The sequence below is a fragment of the Tachyglossus aculeatus genome, chromosome X1, assembly GCF_015852505.1.
Source record: "Tachyglossus aculeatus isolate mTacAcu1 chromosome X1, mTacAcu1.pri, whole genome shotgun sequence".
NCBI lineage: Eukaryota > Metazoa > Chordata > Mammalia > Monotremata > Tachyglossidae > Tachyglossus > Tachyglossus aculeatus.
Genome location: NC_052101.1, coordinates 78,642,210 through 78,657,953, shown reverse-complemented (window position 1 = coordinate 78,657,953; position 15,744 = coordinate 78,642,210). Strand labels below are relative to the sequence as shown.

Genomic DNA, 15,744 nt, shown 5'->3' with positions numbered 1-15,744 from the left:
TCTAAAGACTGTGGGCTTCACTTCTTGGAGCCTCAGTTTCCTCATTTGTAAAATGGGGATTAAAATCATCATCATCATCAATCGTATTTATTGAGTGCTTACTGTGTGCAGAGCACTGTATTAAGCACTTGGGAAGTACAAGTTGGCAACATATAGAGACAGTCCCTACCCAATAGTGGGCTCAGTCTAAAAGACTGTGGGCTTCACTTCTTGGAGCCTCAGTTTCCTCATTTGTAAAATGGGGAGTAAATCCTACTCCCTCTTAGACTGTGAGCTGCGTGTGGAACAGGGATTTTGTCCAACCTGATTATCTTGTATCTACTCCAGTACTTAGTACAGTGCTTGGCACATGGTAAGCGCTTAATAAATACCATTTAAAAAGGGTACTGCAGGCTAATGGAGGGAGCTTGAAAGCTGGGAGATGCAGTTACCATAATTTGGTGGCCTAGGAAATCTAAGCTCCCCTGGAGGAAGAACCAAGAGCAACAGTAAAAAATAATTTTATTACTTCTGGGTCAAAGATTTTAATCTTAAAAAAGAAGCATTTTTTTGTCCTCAAATTTGTTACATGCCTTTATTTAGACGCTGCCATTGCCTAGACACTATCACGTTCAGTACAAGGGAATGCCACCACTTTATACCTCAAGTGCCTTTTTACATGGAATTCCAATTGCCTGATTAAATACAATTTCAAGTTGAAGCAGAAAGTCGACAAGAATATAAAAATGAAATCTTTGGTGTGTGGCAGAATGAAGGAATGGGAGTTAGTGTAAAAAAAAAAAGACTAAGGTAACTCAGAGTTGTTGATCAAAGACAACAGCAGAGATTCAAGCTTTTACTGTGTGGAAGAAGGCAATGTTAAATCACTTCCGTATTTTTTTACTAAGTAAACTCTGGACTACATACCAGAACAACTGCAGATGAAGATAGGACTTTCTAGAGATGTGTTCATGGAGTCGCCATGGGTCAGAAATGAATTGAAGGCATTTGACAACAACTGAGTCAGATAAGAGTCAGGGCTGATCAGGATGGGACTTTGAGTAATTAAAGTCTAGTAAGACCTACGTAATGACAACTTCCACTGAACTCTGTTAGCATGGGAAGCAGTGTGGCTCAGTGGCAAGAGCCCGGGTTTGGGAGTCAAAGGTCGTAGGTTCTAATCCCGACTCCGCCACTTGTCAGCTGTGTGACTTTGGGCAAGTCACTTCACTTCTCTGTTTCTCAGTTACCTCATCTGTAAAATGGGGATTAAGACTGTGAGCCCCTCATGGGACAACCTGATCACCTTGTATCCCAAGCAGTGCTTGACACATAGTAAGCGCTTAACAAATACCAAAATTATTAAAATTATTATTATTATCGCAGCGCTTAGAAGAGTGCTTGACATAAGCACAAGTACTATTTTTTTAAAGCAACCCCTAGAGCTTTCAAAGGTAAGATTTATAATCTTCAAATAGCAGAACACTTTGACTTAACTATCCCAGTACATTCTTCTTAGGACTCTGGAAAATGGCAAAGTATATATACACAATTTGACTTTATCAGCCCACTTATTCAAATCTGTGCATCCTGAGCGTTGTAAACTCTCCTCTCACTGGGTGGAGGTGTTCACCTTGCAATCCTCCAAAACTGTTCTTGTGTCAGAAATGCTTATTTTTAGAACTTTCCAGTTGATAAAATACCACATGATACAGCTTCTACTGAAATATCTATCATGTACTCAGTTCTGCCTTCCTTAACATGTGTTTTCACTGTGCATTTTGGCTGGAGAAGCAGTATGGCCTAGTGGGAAGACTATGGGCTTGGGAGTCAGAGGACCTAGGTTCTAATCCCAGTTCTGCCACTTGCCTGCTGTGACACCTTGGTCAAATCACTTCACTTCTCTGTGCCTCGGTGCTCCCAACTGTAAAATGGGGGTTCAGTACCTGTTCTCCCTCCTACTCAAAGTGTGAGCCCCTTGTGGGACTGTATCCGGCCTGATAAACTTGCATCTACCCCAGCGTTTAGAACAGTGCTTGGCACATAGTAAGGGCTTAAATTCCATTTAAAAAAACAATGTCATTAAGATTGTAGCACTTAATTAAAACACTAGGTGCTGTTCTTAAGACATTCAAGTGAAATAAAAACACAATATGGAAAATATATCCCAAGGAAAGGCTATAGGAAGGTCTACATGGGCAAGGAGATCACTGCCATTTATAAATAGAAGAGGCGATGGAAAATAGAACAAAAAAAAAAGCCTGAGGTTCATAAACAAATACAATCCTGTACTTCATTAATGTCTTTGCTTGCTACTTATTGGCTTCCTCAGGTTTGGAGTTTAGTGTGGATTCATACTGGGCAAGTATGAAAAGGGTCACGGTTTTGCAAGCTGAAAATATTAACTACAACTGGATTAGATGTCGCACACTATACAAAAAGACTTTGAGAACAGAAACGTGTGCCTTTATATAATTGCTTTATCAGTTATACTGGATCCCTGAAGGAATTCCCAGCAGAACATCATTAATCTGCTTATTCGCAGAGCAATTATTTTAGACATACACACTCAATCATGATTGGAAAATGGTTTGGTCCACCATTCAGCATTCTTTCAGTTCCCATGATGAATGTGTTGTAATGTTGCCTGCCTCTTCAGCAGGCACTTATCTAAGGGAAAAAAAAAGAAAGTTATATATTAGTCTCATTTCATGACTTTTATAAGCAAACATAAAAATGTAATTCAAATAATACAATTTACATGACCACTGCATTTGAGACCCAATCTGTTGGAAATGGGCAATTAAATTATAAAGTTCTTCCTGATAGATAAAAATAATACTTCATTTTGTTTTACGGGAGTTAAGCGCTTACTATGTGCCAGGCACCACGTTAAGCGCTGGGATAGATCCAAGATAATCAGGTTGGACACAGTCCATCCCACATGGGGCTCTCAGTCTAAATCAGAGGAGGAGACTTTAACCCCCATTTTACAGATGAGAGAACTGATGCACAGAGACGGTAAGTGACTTGCCCAAGGTCACACAATAGGCGAGTGCCAGAGTTGGGTTTAGAACCCAGGTGTTCTGGCTCCCAGGCCTGTGTTCTTTCCATTAGGCCATGCTGCTGCTCATTTGACTCCTAATCTTTTGATTCCTGGGCATTCCATCCCTAATGGGTGAAGTGGAGGGCTGAGGGAAGGGGCCTCCCACCGAGACCCTCTTGCCTCACACTCCAGTTGCCACTCTGGGGGCAGGTTGATGCCAACCCCTCAGGTGGATCCTGACATGGTCCCAGCTTTGGGGACAAGAATCAATGGTATTTACTAAGCGCTTACTATGAGCGAGCGGGAGATTGGGGCAGCATCAGCAGCACTGGAGAATTACCAGGGGTCAGAGGTTACTGCTCAGGCTGGGATGCCTGAATGGAGCTAGAAGGAATTGGGGCTCACATGAGCACAGGCACAACCACACCTTAAGTAGGGCAGGGTAAGACCAGAAGAAGAACAGAGTGAGGAGAAAGGGTGGTTATCTCTTCAGCCAACAACAGCGCTGACCTTAAGGAGTTTGGCAGGAGATAGACCACTAGCACTTTCACCTGGTCCCAGCTATATGGTCCAAGGTAGAGGGCAATTGCAGCTACACCATAACTGGGCGCTCCGGGCCTGGAATATGTTTTGGTGTATTCAGATGCTGTAACATAGGGAAACAGCGTGGCCTAGTGAAAAGAGCACTGGCTTAGGAGTCAGAGAACCTGGGTTTTCATCCCATTTCTGTCGCTTGCCTGCTGTGTGACCTTGGGCAAGTCACTTCACCTCTCCATGCCTCGACCTCCTCATCTGTAAAATGGGGATGAAATCCTACTCCCTCCTACTTAGACTGTGAGCCCCATGTGGAACAAGGACTGTGTCCAACATGATTATCTTGAATCTACCCCAGTGCTTAGGACACAGTACCTGGCACACAGTAAGTGCCTAATAAACACCATAGTAATTGTCTGCGAACTTATCCAACCCTCTTGAGACTACTGATATGTTTGACCTCCACGGTGCCTTATGGCAAGGTGCCTGAAGAATTTGTTTTTGTTTGTATTGAACCTATCACCCTCACCCTCAAGCTTTAATTGGTGCCTCCTCAGCCTGTGTATGTCTTACCCACACCCTTCAACATTCTGTACACTTCAATCGAGTTTACCTTTGCATTCTGTCTTTCCGGCATTGCAGTCCTGACTCTTTCTGTCTGTTATCATAAGGAACCTTCATCTCTGATCACCTTGGTTCCCTTCTCAGTACTTTTTTCCAGCTCCATTAATATTTCCTAAGATTAGGTTTCTCCCACCTTCTTGATGATGCCCAATACATCTCTTCTTCTTCAGCAACAGCTACCATCAGCTGTACTATCACTGCCCTCTCCACCACAGCCGAATTGTAATCTGTCTTACTTCCTCAGTCTAAAATGGGCCACTTTAATATACCGATTTTAGGCTTTTCCGGTAGCAGAACAGAATGCCGAAAAGTGTGACCACCCTGCCTATTGTGGGACTTCGGGTCATCTAGGTATTCGCGCACATGCAAAACTGCCCAACGAGAAGCAACGTTGCCAAATGGAAAGAGCACGGCCCTGAAACTCAGAGGACCTGGGCTCTAATCCCAGCTCTGCCATGTGTCTGCTGTGTGATCTTGGGCAAGTCACTTAATTTCTCTGTGCCTCAGTTACCTCATCTGCAAAATGGGGATTAAGTCCTATATGGAACAAGGAATGTGTCCAACATGATTAATTTGTCTCTACCCCGGCGCTCAGAACAGCACTTGGCACAAAGTAAACACTTAACAAGTACCATGATACACTATTAACTCATTCCTCCCCAGAAACTAGGTTGGGGCTGGCAAAGGCCCCGGATTTTCATCCCACCCAAGTCTCTCAGTTGAAAGTATTGCTGGTTTTTGGGTTTTTTTTAAGGTATTTGTTAAGCACTTGCTTTGAGTTAAACACTGTTTTAAGCGCTGGTTAGAAATGTTTTGGGGTTTATTTCTATACCTTCCTCATCCACCTCCAGCCATCGGAGGAGGATTGGGTCCATTTGAATGATTAATACGACCCATTCCACGGCGAGGATATCCTGGAGGCCTATTTGGAAACAAAAAGGGAAGAATTATATAGCTATATTTTTGCTACAGATTACTCCCAATTAAACACCATGTCTTTTTCCACACCCAAGATCATTCAATACGGATTGTCATTTTTTTTCTCCAATTGGACATATTACAGCTTTTTCCCTATAACAATGATAGATGCACAGATTTTGAGGAAAAATCTGGAACCAATTTTGCAATGCTTTATAACTAGATTTACAATGTAAACACCACAGCCCCCACAATTAGCATTTTATATAGAATGCAGTTTGTAGGCCATTTCAATAAGAGATAAAACAATACCCTCTTCCATCGTCATATTTGGAATCAGAGGAGGAGTTTCTACAACCTCTCTTCACATTTGGGTGAATCATGCTTTTGAAACTGAGGAAAAAACAAAGAGCGGAAAATATGCTGTTAGAATCTATAGTACTTTAAATGTAATGCTTTTTAATTTGCTGTTTCTCGATGTTAATGCGTGAAAATATTGATATCCATTTACAGCAATTGCCAAGAAATACAAAACTCTCTCTCCAGTTCTGGTAGTACATTCAGTTTTCACAACATTCGTCTGACCACATATCTGTATATCTGTCTGGATAGAATGCGATGCACTCTCAAAAGGAATGGTTAGGTGCATGTGTGCAGTGTCGCAACTTCAGAATAACAATAATCATGATAATGATTTGTGGCATTTGTTCAGCACTGACTATGCGCAGAGCACGATACACTTAAGCACAGGGTAGACATAGTATATGCATATCAGATACAGGCCCTGTCCCAAAAGGGGTGCATAGTCTGAGTAGGAGGGAGAACTGGTATTTAACCTCCACTTTACAGATGAGGGAACTGATGGACTAAAAAGTGAAGTGATGGGAAGAGAAGAGAAGCAGCATGGCTAGTGAACAGAGCACAGGCCTTGGAGTCAGAAGGACTTGGGTCCTAATCCCCGGCTCCACCACTTGTCTGCTGTGTGATCTTGGGCAAGTCATTTAACTTCTCTGGGCCTCAGTTACCTCAAATGTAAAATGGGGATTAAGGCTGTGAGCACCTAATTAGTTTGTATCTGCCTCAGTGCTTAGAATAGTACTTGGCACACAGTAAATGCTTAACAAATACCATCATTATTATTCTTCAAACAGCGAGGGGGGTGGGGAGGAGGAGAGGGCGGGGGTACAGGAGAGGGTGGCACAGAGGCATCAAGGCACAGATACACATGCACAGTCCTCTGCACAGAGTAAACGCTCAGTAAATACCACTGATTGATTGATGTATGGGATATTTGGTCAGTGGCATTTAAGTCAGAAAGTGCCCTTTACCTATGTGTCTGTAATAAACTAAACAGCAAATAAATGAATCAAAACTCACTCAAGAAAGCTGAAAATTCAATTGCTTTCCTAAGACCTAAGAATTAATAGTCAATGTATTTGCTGATTTATTTTCAAGTTAAGGTATTGTATGTTTATAGCTATACTTACAACATAATGATAAAGTCAAGAATTCCCCAGAAGAAATCCTTTATGTATGATAAACTCCATGGAGATCGATTTTGTCCATTCAGCACGTGTCCTAGAGCAAGCAATGAGACAAATTTAATTTACCATGAAAATAATTTCTATAAAAATATTATATGATTAATATGATTAAGACCCAGTAAGCCATCAAAATAGATTTGATTGGGGTTTCAAACCCACATCCTCTTTTACTAAATAGCTGAATAATGATGCTTGAACACAACCAAAATTTTCTATTATAGGTTACATGGAACAGGGTACAGTCAGTTCTCTAACGCAGGAATTGTTTTCTGTAAAACTCATGTTAAAGAGAAATCATGCTGTATTATTGATGCTCAAAAGCATCCCACCCAAAATGCATAATGAAGATGTGCGTCATGGCAGAACTGACTGTAAATAATTTCACTTTAAAATTGCTCAAAAAAGGCATCTTAGTTTGGTTAAAGTACTGTCTCCCCCTCTACACTGTAAGTTCCTCATGGGCAGGGTCCACATCTACCAACTCTGATGGCTTTGAACTCTCCCAAGAGCTTGAGTTCAGTGCTCTGCACATAGTAAGTACTCAGTAAATGCCACTGATCGATTAAAGAACAGCTAAGAAACAAATCAATGTGTACAATAAATTCAGTAGTTCCTCTTTAATGTCAATAAATGTACGTCTAAAAACTCACAATTGGCAAAACTGACATTTGTAAGCTATTGTTTGCAATAGGAGCAGCGTGGCCTAGTGGAAAAAGTACAAGATCGGAAGTCAAGAGACCTGTTTTTTAACCCTGGCTCTGCCACTTGTCAGCGTGTCCTTGGGCAAATCACTTCACTTCCCTGTGTCTTAGTTACCGCACCTGTAAATTGGGGATTCGATACCTGTTCTCCCTTCCCCTTAGACTGCGACCCCCTTATGGGGCAGGGGCTGTGCCTGATCTGACTGTACTGTATTCACCCCGGGGATAAGCAATGCGTTTGGCATACTGTAAGCACTTAAACAGCACAGTTCTTATTGTTTGGGATGTTGGCAGAGGTCGATGCTGGCCATGGCCACGGCAACAAGGAAAAAGAAAATACTGGAGTGTGGGGGAGGGAGGGAAAGTGACTGGAGACAGGAGAAAGGATGGAAATTTAGGGTAATGCTTACATACCCGAAGGATTCAGTCTGGTTCTGAAACCCATCCTACCCCAAAACACAACCATTCCACGAAACAGTGGCATATCAGCAGCATTTAGTAGGCGCCCAGTGCGCGCGGCGAACTACGATCAATCGATGCTATTTATTGAACACTTCCTGTGTGCACAGCACTGTACTAAGAGCTTGGGAGAGTGCAATACAACAGAGTTGGACGATACGCACATGCCATGTACAGAGCATACACATGGGAGTACGTCAAAAGGTAACGAAAAAGTCTCTTCCTGAAGTCATGGGAACCCAGCCCCCAGTAGGCAAGGAACAAGATAATCTGTGGCACGCAACATCGTGTCCGGATGATGACTTTACCAATGTACTTCACTTGGTTATACGGTTGTGGCCTCTTTTCATCTCTTCCCACTCCTATCTACACCGCAGTCCTGGATTTTACCATATGGGACAGGGCCTGTGTCCCACCCGATTTACCTGTAAGCGCTTAACAAATACCACAATGATTATTATTCTGACATACGCGCTAGGCAATGGTTACAAGCAAGCGGCTCCACACTCGACGAGAATCCCTAGCGCACGCTTTACTTGGGACGAGAACAGGCAGCAAAATAAGTGCCGCCATCCCACGAAAAGAGGCCGTAGGAGGCTCCCAACGGGGAAGTACAGAGTGCAGGCCTTAGGGATCCGATCAAGTCACGTTTGTCGGGAATTTCGGACTCCTGTAGCCCCTGACCCCCTCTCCTGCCTGGATCCTTTTGGGATCTTTCGCTCTTCCCCAGCACCGTCCGTCGGCAAGGAGTCGGCGGGCTGGACGATTAAGGGAAGAAAAAAAACCCCAAATCCCCAATCCTACGGGGGAGCCTCGTCGTCGTCCCCCCCCCCTCCGCCCCCACCTCACCGTTAGAGATATAAACCATGACAGCGATTGCTTGCGGGTGTCCCACTGCAAGCCCCCGATGATACCGCGGCCTTCCCTCGGCTCCCACAGCTCCCCGGCCCCTCCCCTCCCCGCCCCCGGCCTCGTCACAAGCGGAAAAAACGTAGAGGGGACCGGCAGGAAGAGGCGGAGGAGAAGAAGAAGGAAGAAAAAGGAAGAAAGTGGGGAGAAGTGGGCGTGGAACCCGTCCCTGCGGAGGCCCGCCTCCCCCTCGCTCGTCCCAGCCACCTCTTCTTCTCTTCCTCTTCTTTTTCCCTCTCTTTGTACGAGAGAGCTTTCGGTTGGAGCGAGAGAGCGAGACGATGACATAAGTAATGAGATGAGGTGACGGTGGCGCCATCCCCTAATCCGCTCTCTCCTCCCCGTCGCCGCCGCCGCCGCCGCTCCGAGGCACAGTGGACGGCGAGTCCGGTGCCTGTCTGGACCCAGGTTGGGCGAGGATACCATTGACCAGAGCTGGCCCGCGTGCTGTGGTCGTCGTTTGACGGCACAATGCCTCGGGGTTCGGCTTTCTTTACCTCCTCAGTGACCGGTGACGTCACAATTAAATCCAAGTCCGGCTTCGACAGGTGGAAATTAGGGAACGAGATGGGTGTGAGGATCAAAAACACTACGCTGAGCACTCGGGATCATACTTCAGCTCTTACTGTGTGTGCAGCACTGGAATAATAATAATTATAGTATCTGTTTTTAGACTGTGAGCCCACAGTTGGGTAGGGACTGTCTCTATATGTTGCCAACTTGTACTTCCCAAGCGCTTAGTACAGTGCTTTGCACACAGTAAGCGCTCAATAAATACGATTGATTGATTGTTAAGTGCTTACTGTGTGCCAGGCACTGTACTAAGCGCTGGGGTGGATACAAGCAAATAAGGTTTGGACAGTCCCCGTCCCATATGGGGCTCACAGTCTCAATCCCCATTTTACAGATGAGGTATCTGAGATACAGAGAAGTGAAGTGACTTGCCCAAGGTCATACAGCAGACAAGTGGCAGATCCAGGATTGGAACCCGTGACTTTTTTTGATGTCTGTCTCCCCCCCCTTCTAGACTGTGAGCCCTTTGTTGGGCAGCTATTGTCGCTATTTGTTGCTGAATTGTACTTTCCAAGCGCTTAGTACAGTGCTCTGCACACGGTAAGTGCTCAATAAATATGATTGAATGACCTTCTGACTCAGAAGCCCGTGCTCTATCCACTACATCATGCTGCTTCTCACCGAATAACCTCTTGGTCCTCATTTCCACTACTCCCTTGCCCATCTGCGTTGGCCTTGCACTTGGATTTGTACCCTTTATTCACCCACCCTCAGCCCCACAGCATTTATGTACATATCTATCATTTATTTTGATGTCTGTCTCGACCTCTGCACTGAAAGCATCATGTGGATAGCTAACATGTCCACCAACTCTGTTGTATTATGGCTTTACAGCTTACAGTCTACGGGGAGTGGGGGAACAGATGCAATCTAGAGATAAGGGAAAGCAACCAAATATAAAGATGTGTGCAAGGTAATGTGGAGAGAGAGAATACCCAGGTGCTTTTGGGTTAAGGATGATTATGATGATGATCAATCAGTCATATTTGTGTGCAGAAGGATTCAAGAGTAATCTGTGGTATTTGTTAAACACTTACTATGTGTTTATCACTGGGGTGGATAAATCTGATTAGACACTGCCTCTTCCCAAATGGGATTCACAGCCTAAGGTATTTAATCCTTATTTTGCCATGAGGAAACTGAGGCAGTGCGAAGGTAAGTGACTTCCCCAAGTCACCCTGAAGGCAAGTGGCAGAACCAGAATGAAACCCGGGTCTCCTGACTTCCAGTCATGTGCCTTTTCTGCTAGGCCACCCTGCTTCTCAAGTGCATAGATGTTTCAGAAGAGGGGAGAAATAGAAGGAGGAGAAGATAATTTAGTCAGAGAAGGCTTCCTGGAGAAGATGTGATTTTAGTAGGGCTAGTAGTAGTAGTATTGGCGGGGGGGGGGGGGGGGGGGGGGGGGGGGGGTGATAGTTCCTGGAAAGGAGTTCCAGGCAGGAGGCAGGACATGGGCCTCAATGTCAATGAGGTCAATGTCGAGAGAAGTTCAAGGCAGAGGCACAAGACATAGGTCAGCATTATTGATTCATTCAGTCATATTTATTGAGCACGTATTGTGTGCAGAGCACTGTACCAAGCTTGGGAGAGTACAGTACAACAATAGACACATTCAATTCCCTGCCCATGACAAGCTTAGAGTCTAGAGTGAGGGAGGCAGACGTTAATATAAATAAAGTTACAGCTGTGTACGTAAGTGCTGTGGGGCTGGGAGGAGGGATGAACAACAGGAGCGAGTCAGGGCGACACAGAAGGGAGTGGGAGAAGAGGAAAGGGGGATGTAGGGAAGGCCTCTTGGAGGAGATTTGAAGTGGGAGTAGAGTGATTGTCTGTCGGATTTGAGGTGGGAGGGCATTCCAGGCCAGAGGCGGAATGTGGTCAAAGGGTTGGAGGCGAGATAGATGAGACAGAGGCACAGTGAGAAGGTTAGCATTAGAGGAGAGAAGTGTGCGAGCTGGGTTGTAGTAGGAGAGTAACGAGGTGAGGTAGGAGGGGGCATGTGGTCAAAAAAACATCCACCTCCGCATCAAACAAAACCTCCTCACCATTGGCTTTAAAGCACTCAGAGTGTGAGCCGGCTTTTCCCCATCCCCACACTGGAGTGGCATCTCTGCCCGTAGCCACCCTGACTCGCTGCAGGAACAGAAAAAAAGAGCATCCTCTGAAACAATTCAAGCTCTAACAGGTGCACTGGCACTTTATTTTACCAGTGCCCCCTTCCCGACCATTCCAAACTGTTCCACCTTACTTTCATCCCTGGCTGTATCCCTGGCCACCCTTCCTACCCGGAGACAGACATAGAGAAGAGAAAAAAGCAGCACTGCTCTGCACACCAGACTTCCCTGCTATTAATCAGTCAATCAGTGGTATTTATTGAGCGCTTACTATGTGCAGAGCACTGTACCAAATGCTTGGGGGAGTACAATCCAACAGAATTAGCAGACATGTTCGCTACCCATAATGAGCTTACAGTCTAGAGGCTATTCTATTTTCTCGGTTCTACCTGTCAGGTCTCTTCTTAACTTGGGCATAGAGCAAAGGATATAGGAGGGGACCCTGGTGGTAACTGTGTGATGCCTGGGTAAGGTGGCCATTAGGTTTATTTACTCAATCAGTGGTATTTATTGAGCACCTACTGAGCGAAAAGCACTGTATTAAGTGCCTGGGAGAGTGCAACACGACCAGGACAACTGAAGCAAGGCCACCAAGGTGGCCATTTGCTCAGTTTTGTACCAATAGTCCAGTTTTCAACTGGTCTATCACCTGTCCAGTAACTGATAGAGCACAGGGAGCCCTTCTTTCTGATATTTTAATTTTAAATACCCAGCTGCCCACTGGCTCAGCACCTGTTAAATCAAAGAGTAAGGAAGTGGTGCTCGTGATGATAGGACCTTGGAGGGAATGCAACAGCTCTGGAGCGAAAGGGGGGGTCCCAGGGGCCCCTTGGGGACATGCGAGGCACAGCTTCTCCTAGGTGCCTTTACGGATTAAGTTTCTTTTCCCTGACTCCCTCTCCCTTCTGTGTCATCTATGTACTTGGATCTGTACCCTCTGAGCACTTGATATTCACCCCACCCTCAGCCCCACAGTGCTTACAAACAAATCTATAATGTATTCATATTAATATCTGTTTCCCTTTCCAGTTGTAAGCTTGTTGTGGGCAGGGAACATGTCTACCAATTCTGTTGTACTCTCCCAAGCACTTAGTACAATGCTCTGCACACAGTAAGTGCTTAATAATAATAATGATAATTACGGTATTTGTTAAGCACTTACTATGTGCCAAGCACTGTTCTAAGCACTGGGGTAGATACAGTGTCCTATGAGGCTCACAGTCTTAATCCCCATTTTACAGATGAGGTAACTGAGGCACAGAGAAGTTAAGTAGCTTACCCAAGGTCACACAGCAGTCAAGTGGTGGAGCCAGAATCAATCAATCAATCAATCAATCAATCAATCGTATTTGTGGAGCGCTTACTGTGTGCAGAGCACTGTACTAAGCGCTTGGGAAGTACAAGTTGGCAACATATAGAGACAGTCCCTACCCAACAGTGGGCTCACAGTCTAGAAGGGGGAGACAGAGAACAAAACGAAACATATTAACAAAATAAAATAATTAGAATAGATATGTACAAGTAAAATAAATAAATAAATAAATAGAGTAATAAATATGTACAAACATATATACATATATACAGGTGCTGTGGGGAAGGGAAGGAGGTAAGACGGGGGATGGAGGGGGGGGCAAGGGTGAGAGGAAGGAGGGGGCTCAGTCTGGGAAGGCCTCCTGGAGGAGGTGAGCTCTCAGTAGGGCCTTGAAGGGAGGAAGAGAGCTAGGTTGGCGGATGTGCGGAGGGAGGGCATTCCAGGCCAGGGGGATGACGTGGGCTGGGGACCGACGGCGGGACAGGCGAGAACGAGGCAGGGTGAGGAGTTTAGCGGCAGAGGAGCGGAGGGTGCGGGCTGGGCTGTAGAAGGAGAGAAGGGAGGTGAGGTAGGAGGGGGCAAGGTGATGGAGAGCCTTGAAGCCGAGGGTGAGGAGTTTCTGCCTGATGTGCAGATTGATTGGTAGCCACTGGAGATTTTTGAGGAGGGGAGTAACATGCCCAGAGCGTTTCTGGACAAAGACAATCCGGGCAGCAGCATGAAGTATGGATTGAAGTGGGGAGAGACACGAGGATGGGAGATTAGAACCCACGTCCTCTGACTCCCAAGCCCGTGCTCTTTTCACTAAGCCGTGCTGCTTCTCAAACAGCATTGATTGATTGGTTGATACTAGGTTTGGTGGATTATCTTAGAAGATTCCCTATGATGTCATTATAGTATGCTGAGTAACAAAGGACAACCTTGCATGATGAAGATTGTATGCACACAACAATGTGGTGGGTCCTTGGGGCGGGCAGTGGTTTTTTCAGATGAAAAGAAGCAACATCAATCAATCATTCAATGGTATTGATTGAGTGCTGCTTACTGTGAACAGAGTACTGTACTAAGTACTTGTGAGAGTACAATATAAGAGCCACATTTCCTGCCCACAACAAGCTTACAGTCTAGAGTGACCTAGTGGGAGGAGCACAAACTTAGGAAGTGGGAGACCTGGATTCTAATTCTGGATCTGCCACTTGCCTGCTGTGTGATCTTGGAGAAGTCACTTAACTTCTCAGTGTCTCAGTTTCTTCATCTGTAAAATACCTGTTCTCCCTCCCCCTGAGACTGTGAAGTAGTACGGGTACTGTGTCTGACCTATCTTGCATCCACCTTGGGCAAGTCAATTAACTCCTCTGAGCTTCAGTTACCTCATCTGTAAAATGGGGATGAAGACTGTGAGCCCCACGTGGGACAACCTGATCACCTTGTATCCCCCCCCCCAGCACTTAGAACAGTGCCTTGCACATATTAAGCGCTTAACAAATGCCATCATTATTATTATTATTATTATCTACCCCAATACTTAATAAATGCCACAGTTATCATAAAAGACAACTGTATACATTGTGGGCCTACATAATGTACATCAGTTACTTCTGGGTCAGTAATGATCTGTCTGATATTTGCAAGTACTGTCAATAGTCGCTGGCCAATGACAGCACTCAACCAGGGGTATTTATTGAGGGGTTACTGTGTGCAGAGCACTTAACGAAGCACTCATGCTTGGCTCCTTCACTTCCCCACCCCAGTCCTGGCTGTGCTTCTGCCCAGCTTCATTCATTGGCTGCATAATTTGCTCTCATTGAGCTTCCAGAAGCTTACAAAGTGGTACAGTGGTTAAGTGTGTCCCCATAAACCTTTCCTCCTGTGCCAAAGAAGGGGTAGGTCTTGTTGGAGACTTGGGATGTGTGGTTGTATCTAACGGAAGTCCCCCTCTCAGGATAGCACCTGGAGAGTTTCCAGTACTCCCCCAGTCTCGGCGACGGGAGGGAGAGTCAAGCTTGGCCATTCATTCAATTGTATTTATTGAGCACTTACTGTGTGCAGAGCACTGTACTAAGCGCTTGGGAAGTACAAGTTGGTAGCATATAGAGACGGTCCCTACCCAATAGCGGGCTCACAGTCTAAAAGGGGGAGACAGACAACAAAACAACACATATTAACAAAATAAAATAAATAGAATAGTAAATATGTACAAGTAAATAGAGTAATAAATCTGTACAAACATATATATAGGTGCTGTGGGGAGGGGGAGGAGGTAGGGCAGGGGGGATGTGGGGGAGGAAGGAGGGGGCTCAGTCTGGGAAGGCCTCCTGGAGGAGGTGAGCTCTCAGTAGGGCTTTGAAGGGAGGACGAGAGCTAGCTTGGTGGATGTGCGGAGGAAGGAGTGGCTAGAGAGTTGAAGACAATCTCCTACAAGTCAAAACTCACCTGTGCTGGGCAGCAGCAGCAAGGGAGAGAGTAGAGGGCGGAGATGCAAGTTGACTGTGCAGAAGAAGGCAATGGTAAACCACTTCTGTACTTTTCTCTGGATACACCACCAGAACAATCGCAGATGAAGGAGGGACATTCTGGGAGGCATGTTTCCATGGAGTCGCTATGGGTTGGAGATGACTCGACAGCATAAGACAAGACGAGACAAGGGGAGAAATGGCTGGCTGGGCTTTATCCTTGCCTGCCTACACAGCTTCTGTTGCTGCTGCTGTTGTTTCTGGCACAGAACCACATTCTACTGGCTGTACTGGAATTCTCCAGAAAGTAACTGGAATTGGCCATTCCAGTTATGTTGATTGCAGTTGTGGCAGGAGGAGTGGCTATGCTCCCACCCACAGATCGGTTTCACCATCAATGGAATATGAAGGACAACTATATAGAAAGTCCAGGGACTTGGTTCTACGCCTTCCACCCCTGACAACCATCTTGTACCACTCCCTAAAGTTGAAAGTTTTGTCTAAGATCATTTTTTTTCCAGACTGGAAACTGAAAGATTGAGGCACCACTCTTCAGCATCCCTAGACCTCTCATAGTA

At 45.4% G+C, this 15,744-nt stretch overlaps 1 protein-coding gene across 2 annotated transcripts; it reads right to left on the bottom strand.

Annotated features, from left to right (window-relative positions):
• Nucleotides 1-2,428: 2,428 nt before the first annotated feature.
• Nucleotides 2,429-9,114, bottom strand: SELENOK (selenoprotein K). 2 transcript variants are annotated; one of them, XM_038772711.1, is made up of 5 exons: nt 8,922-9,114; nt 6,589-6,679; nt 5,414-5,494; nt 5,016-5,105; nt 2,429-2,649 (listed from the first exon to the last, which is right to left on the bottom strand). In XM_038772711.1, the coding sequence occupies exons 1-5, from the start codon at nt 9,031-9,033 to the stop codon at nt 2,646-2,648; spliced, it is 378 nt and encodes a 125-aa protein (XP_038628639.1). In that variant the 5' UTR covers nt 9,034-9,114; the 3' UTR covers nt 2,429-2,645. The 2 variants fall into 2 exon arrangements, with proteins under 2 accessions (XP_038628639.1, XP_038628640.1); XM_038772712.1 differs by lacking the exon at nt 8,922-9,114 and adding an exon at nt 8,655-8,746.
• Between the last annotated feature and the right edge of the window lie 6,630 nt (nt 9,115-15,744).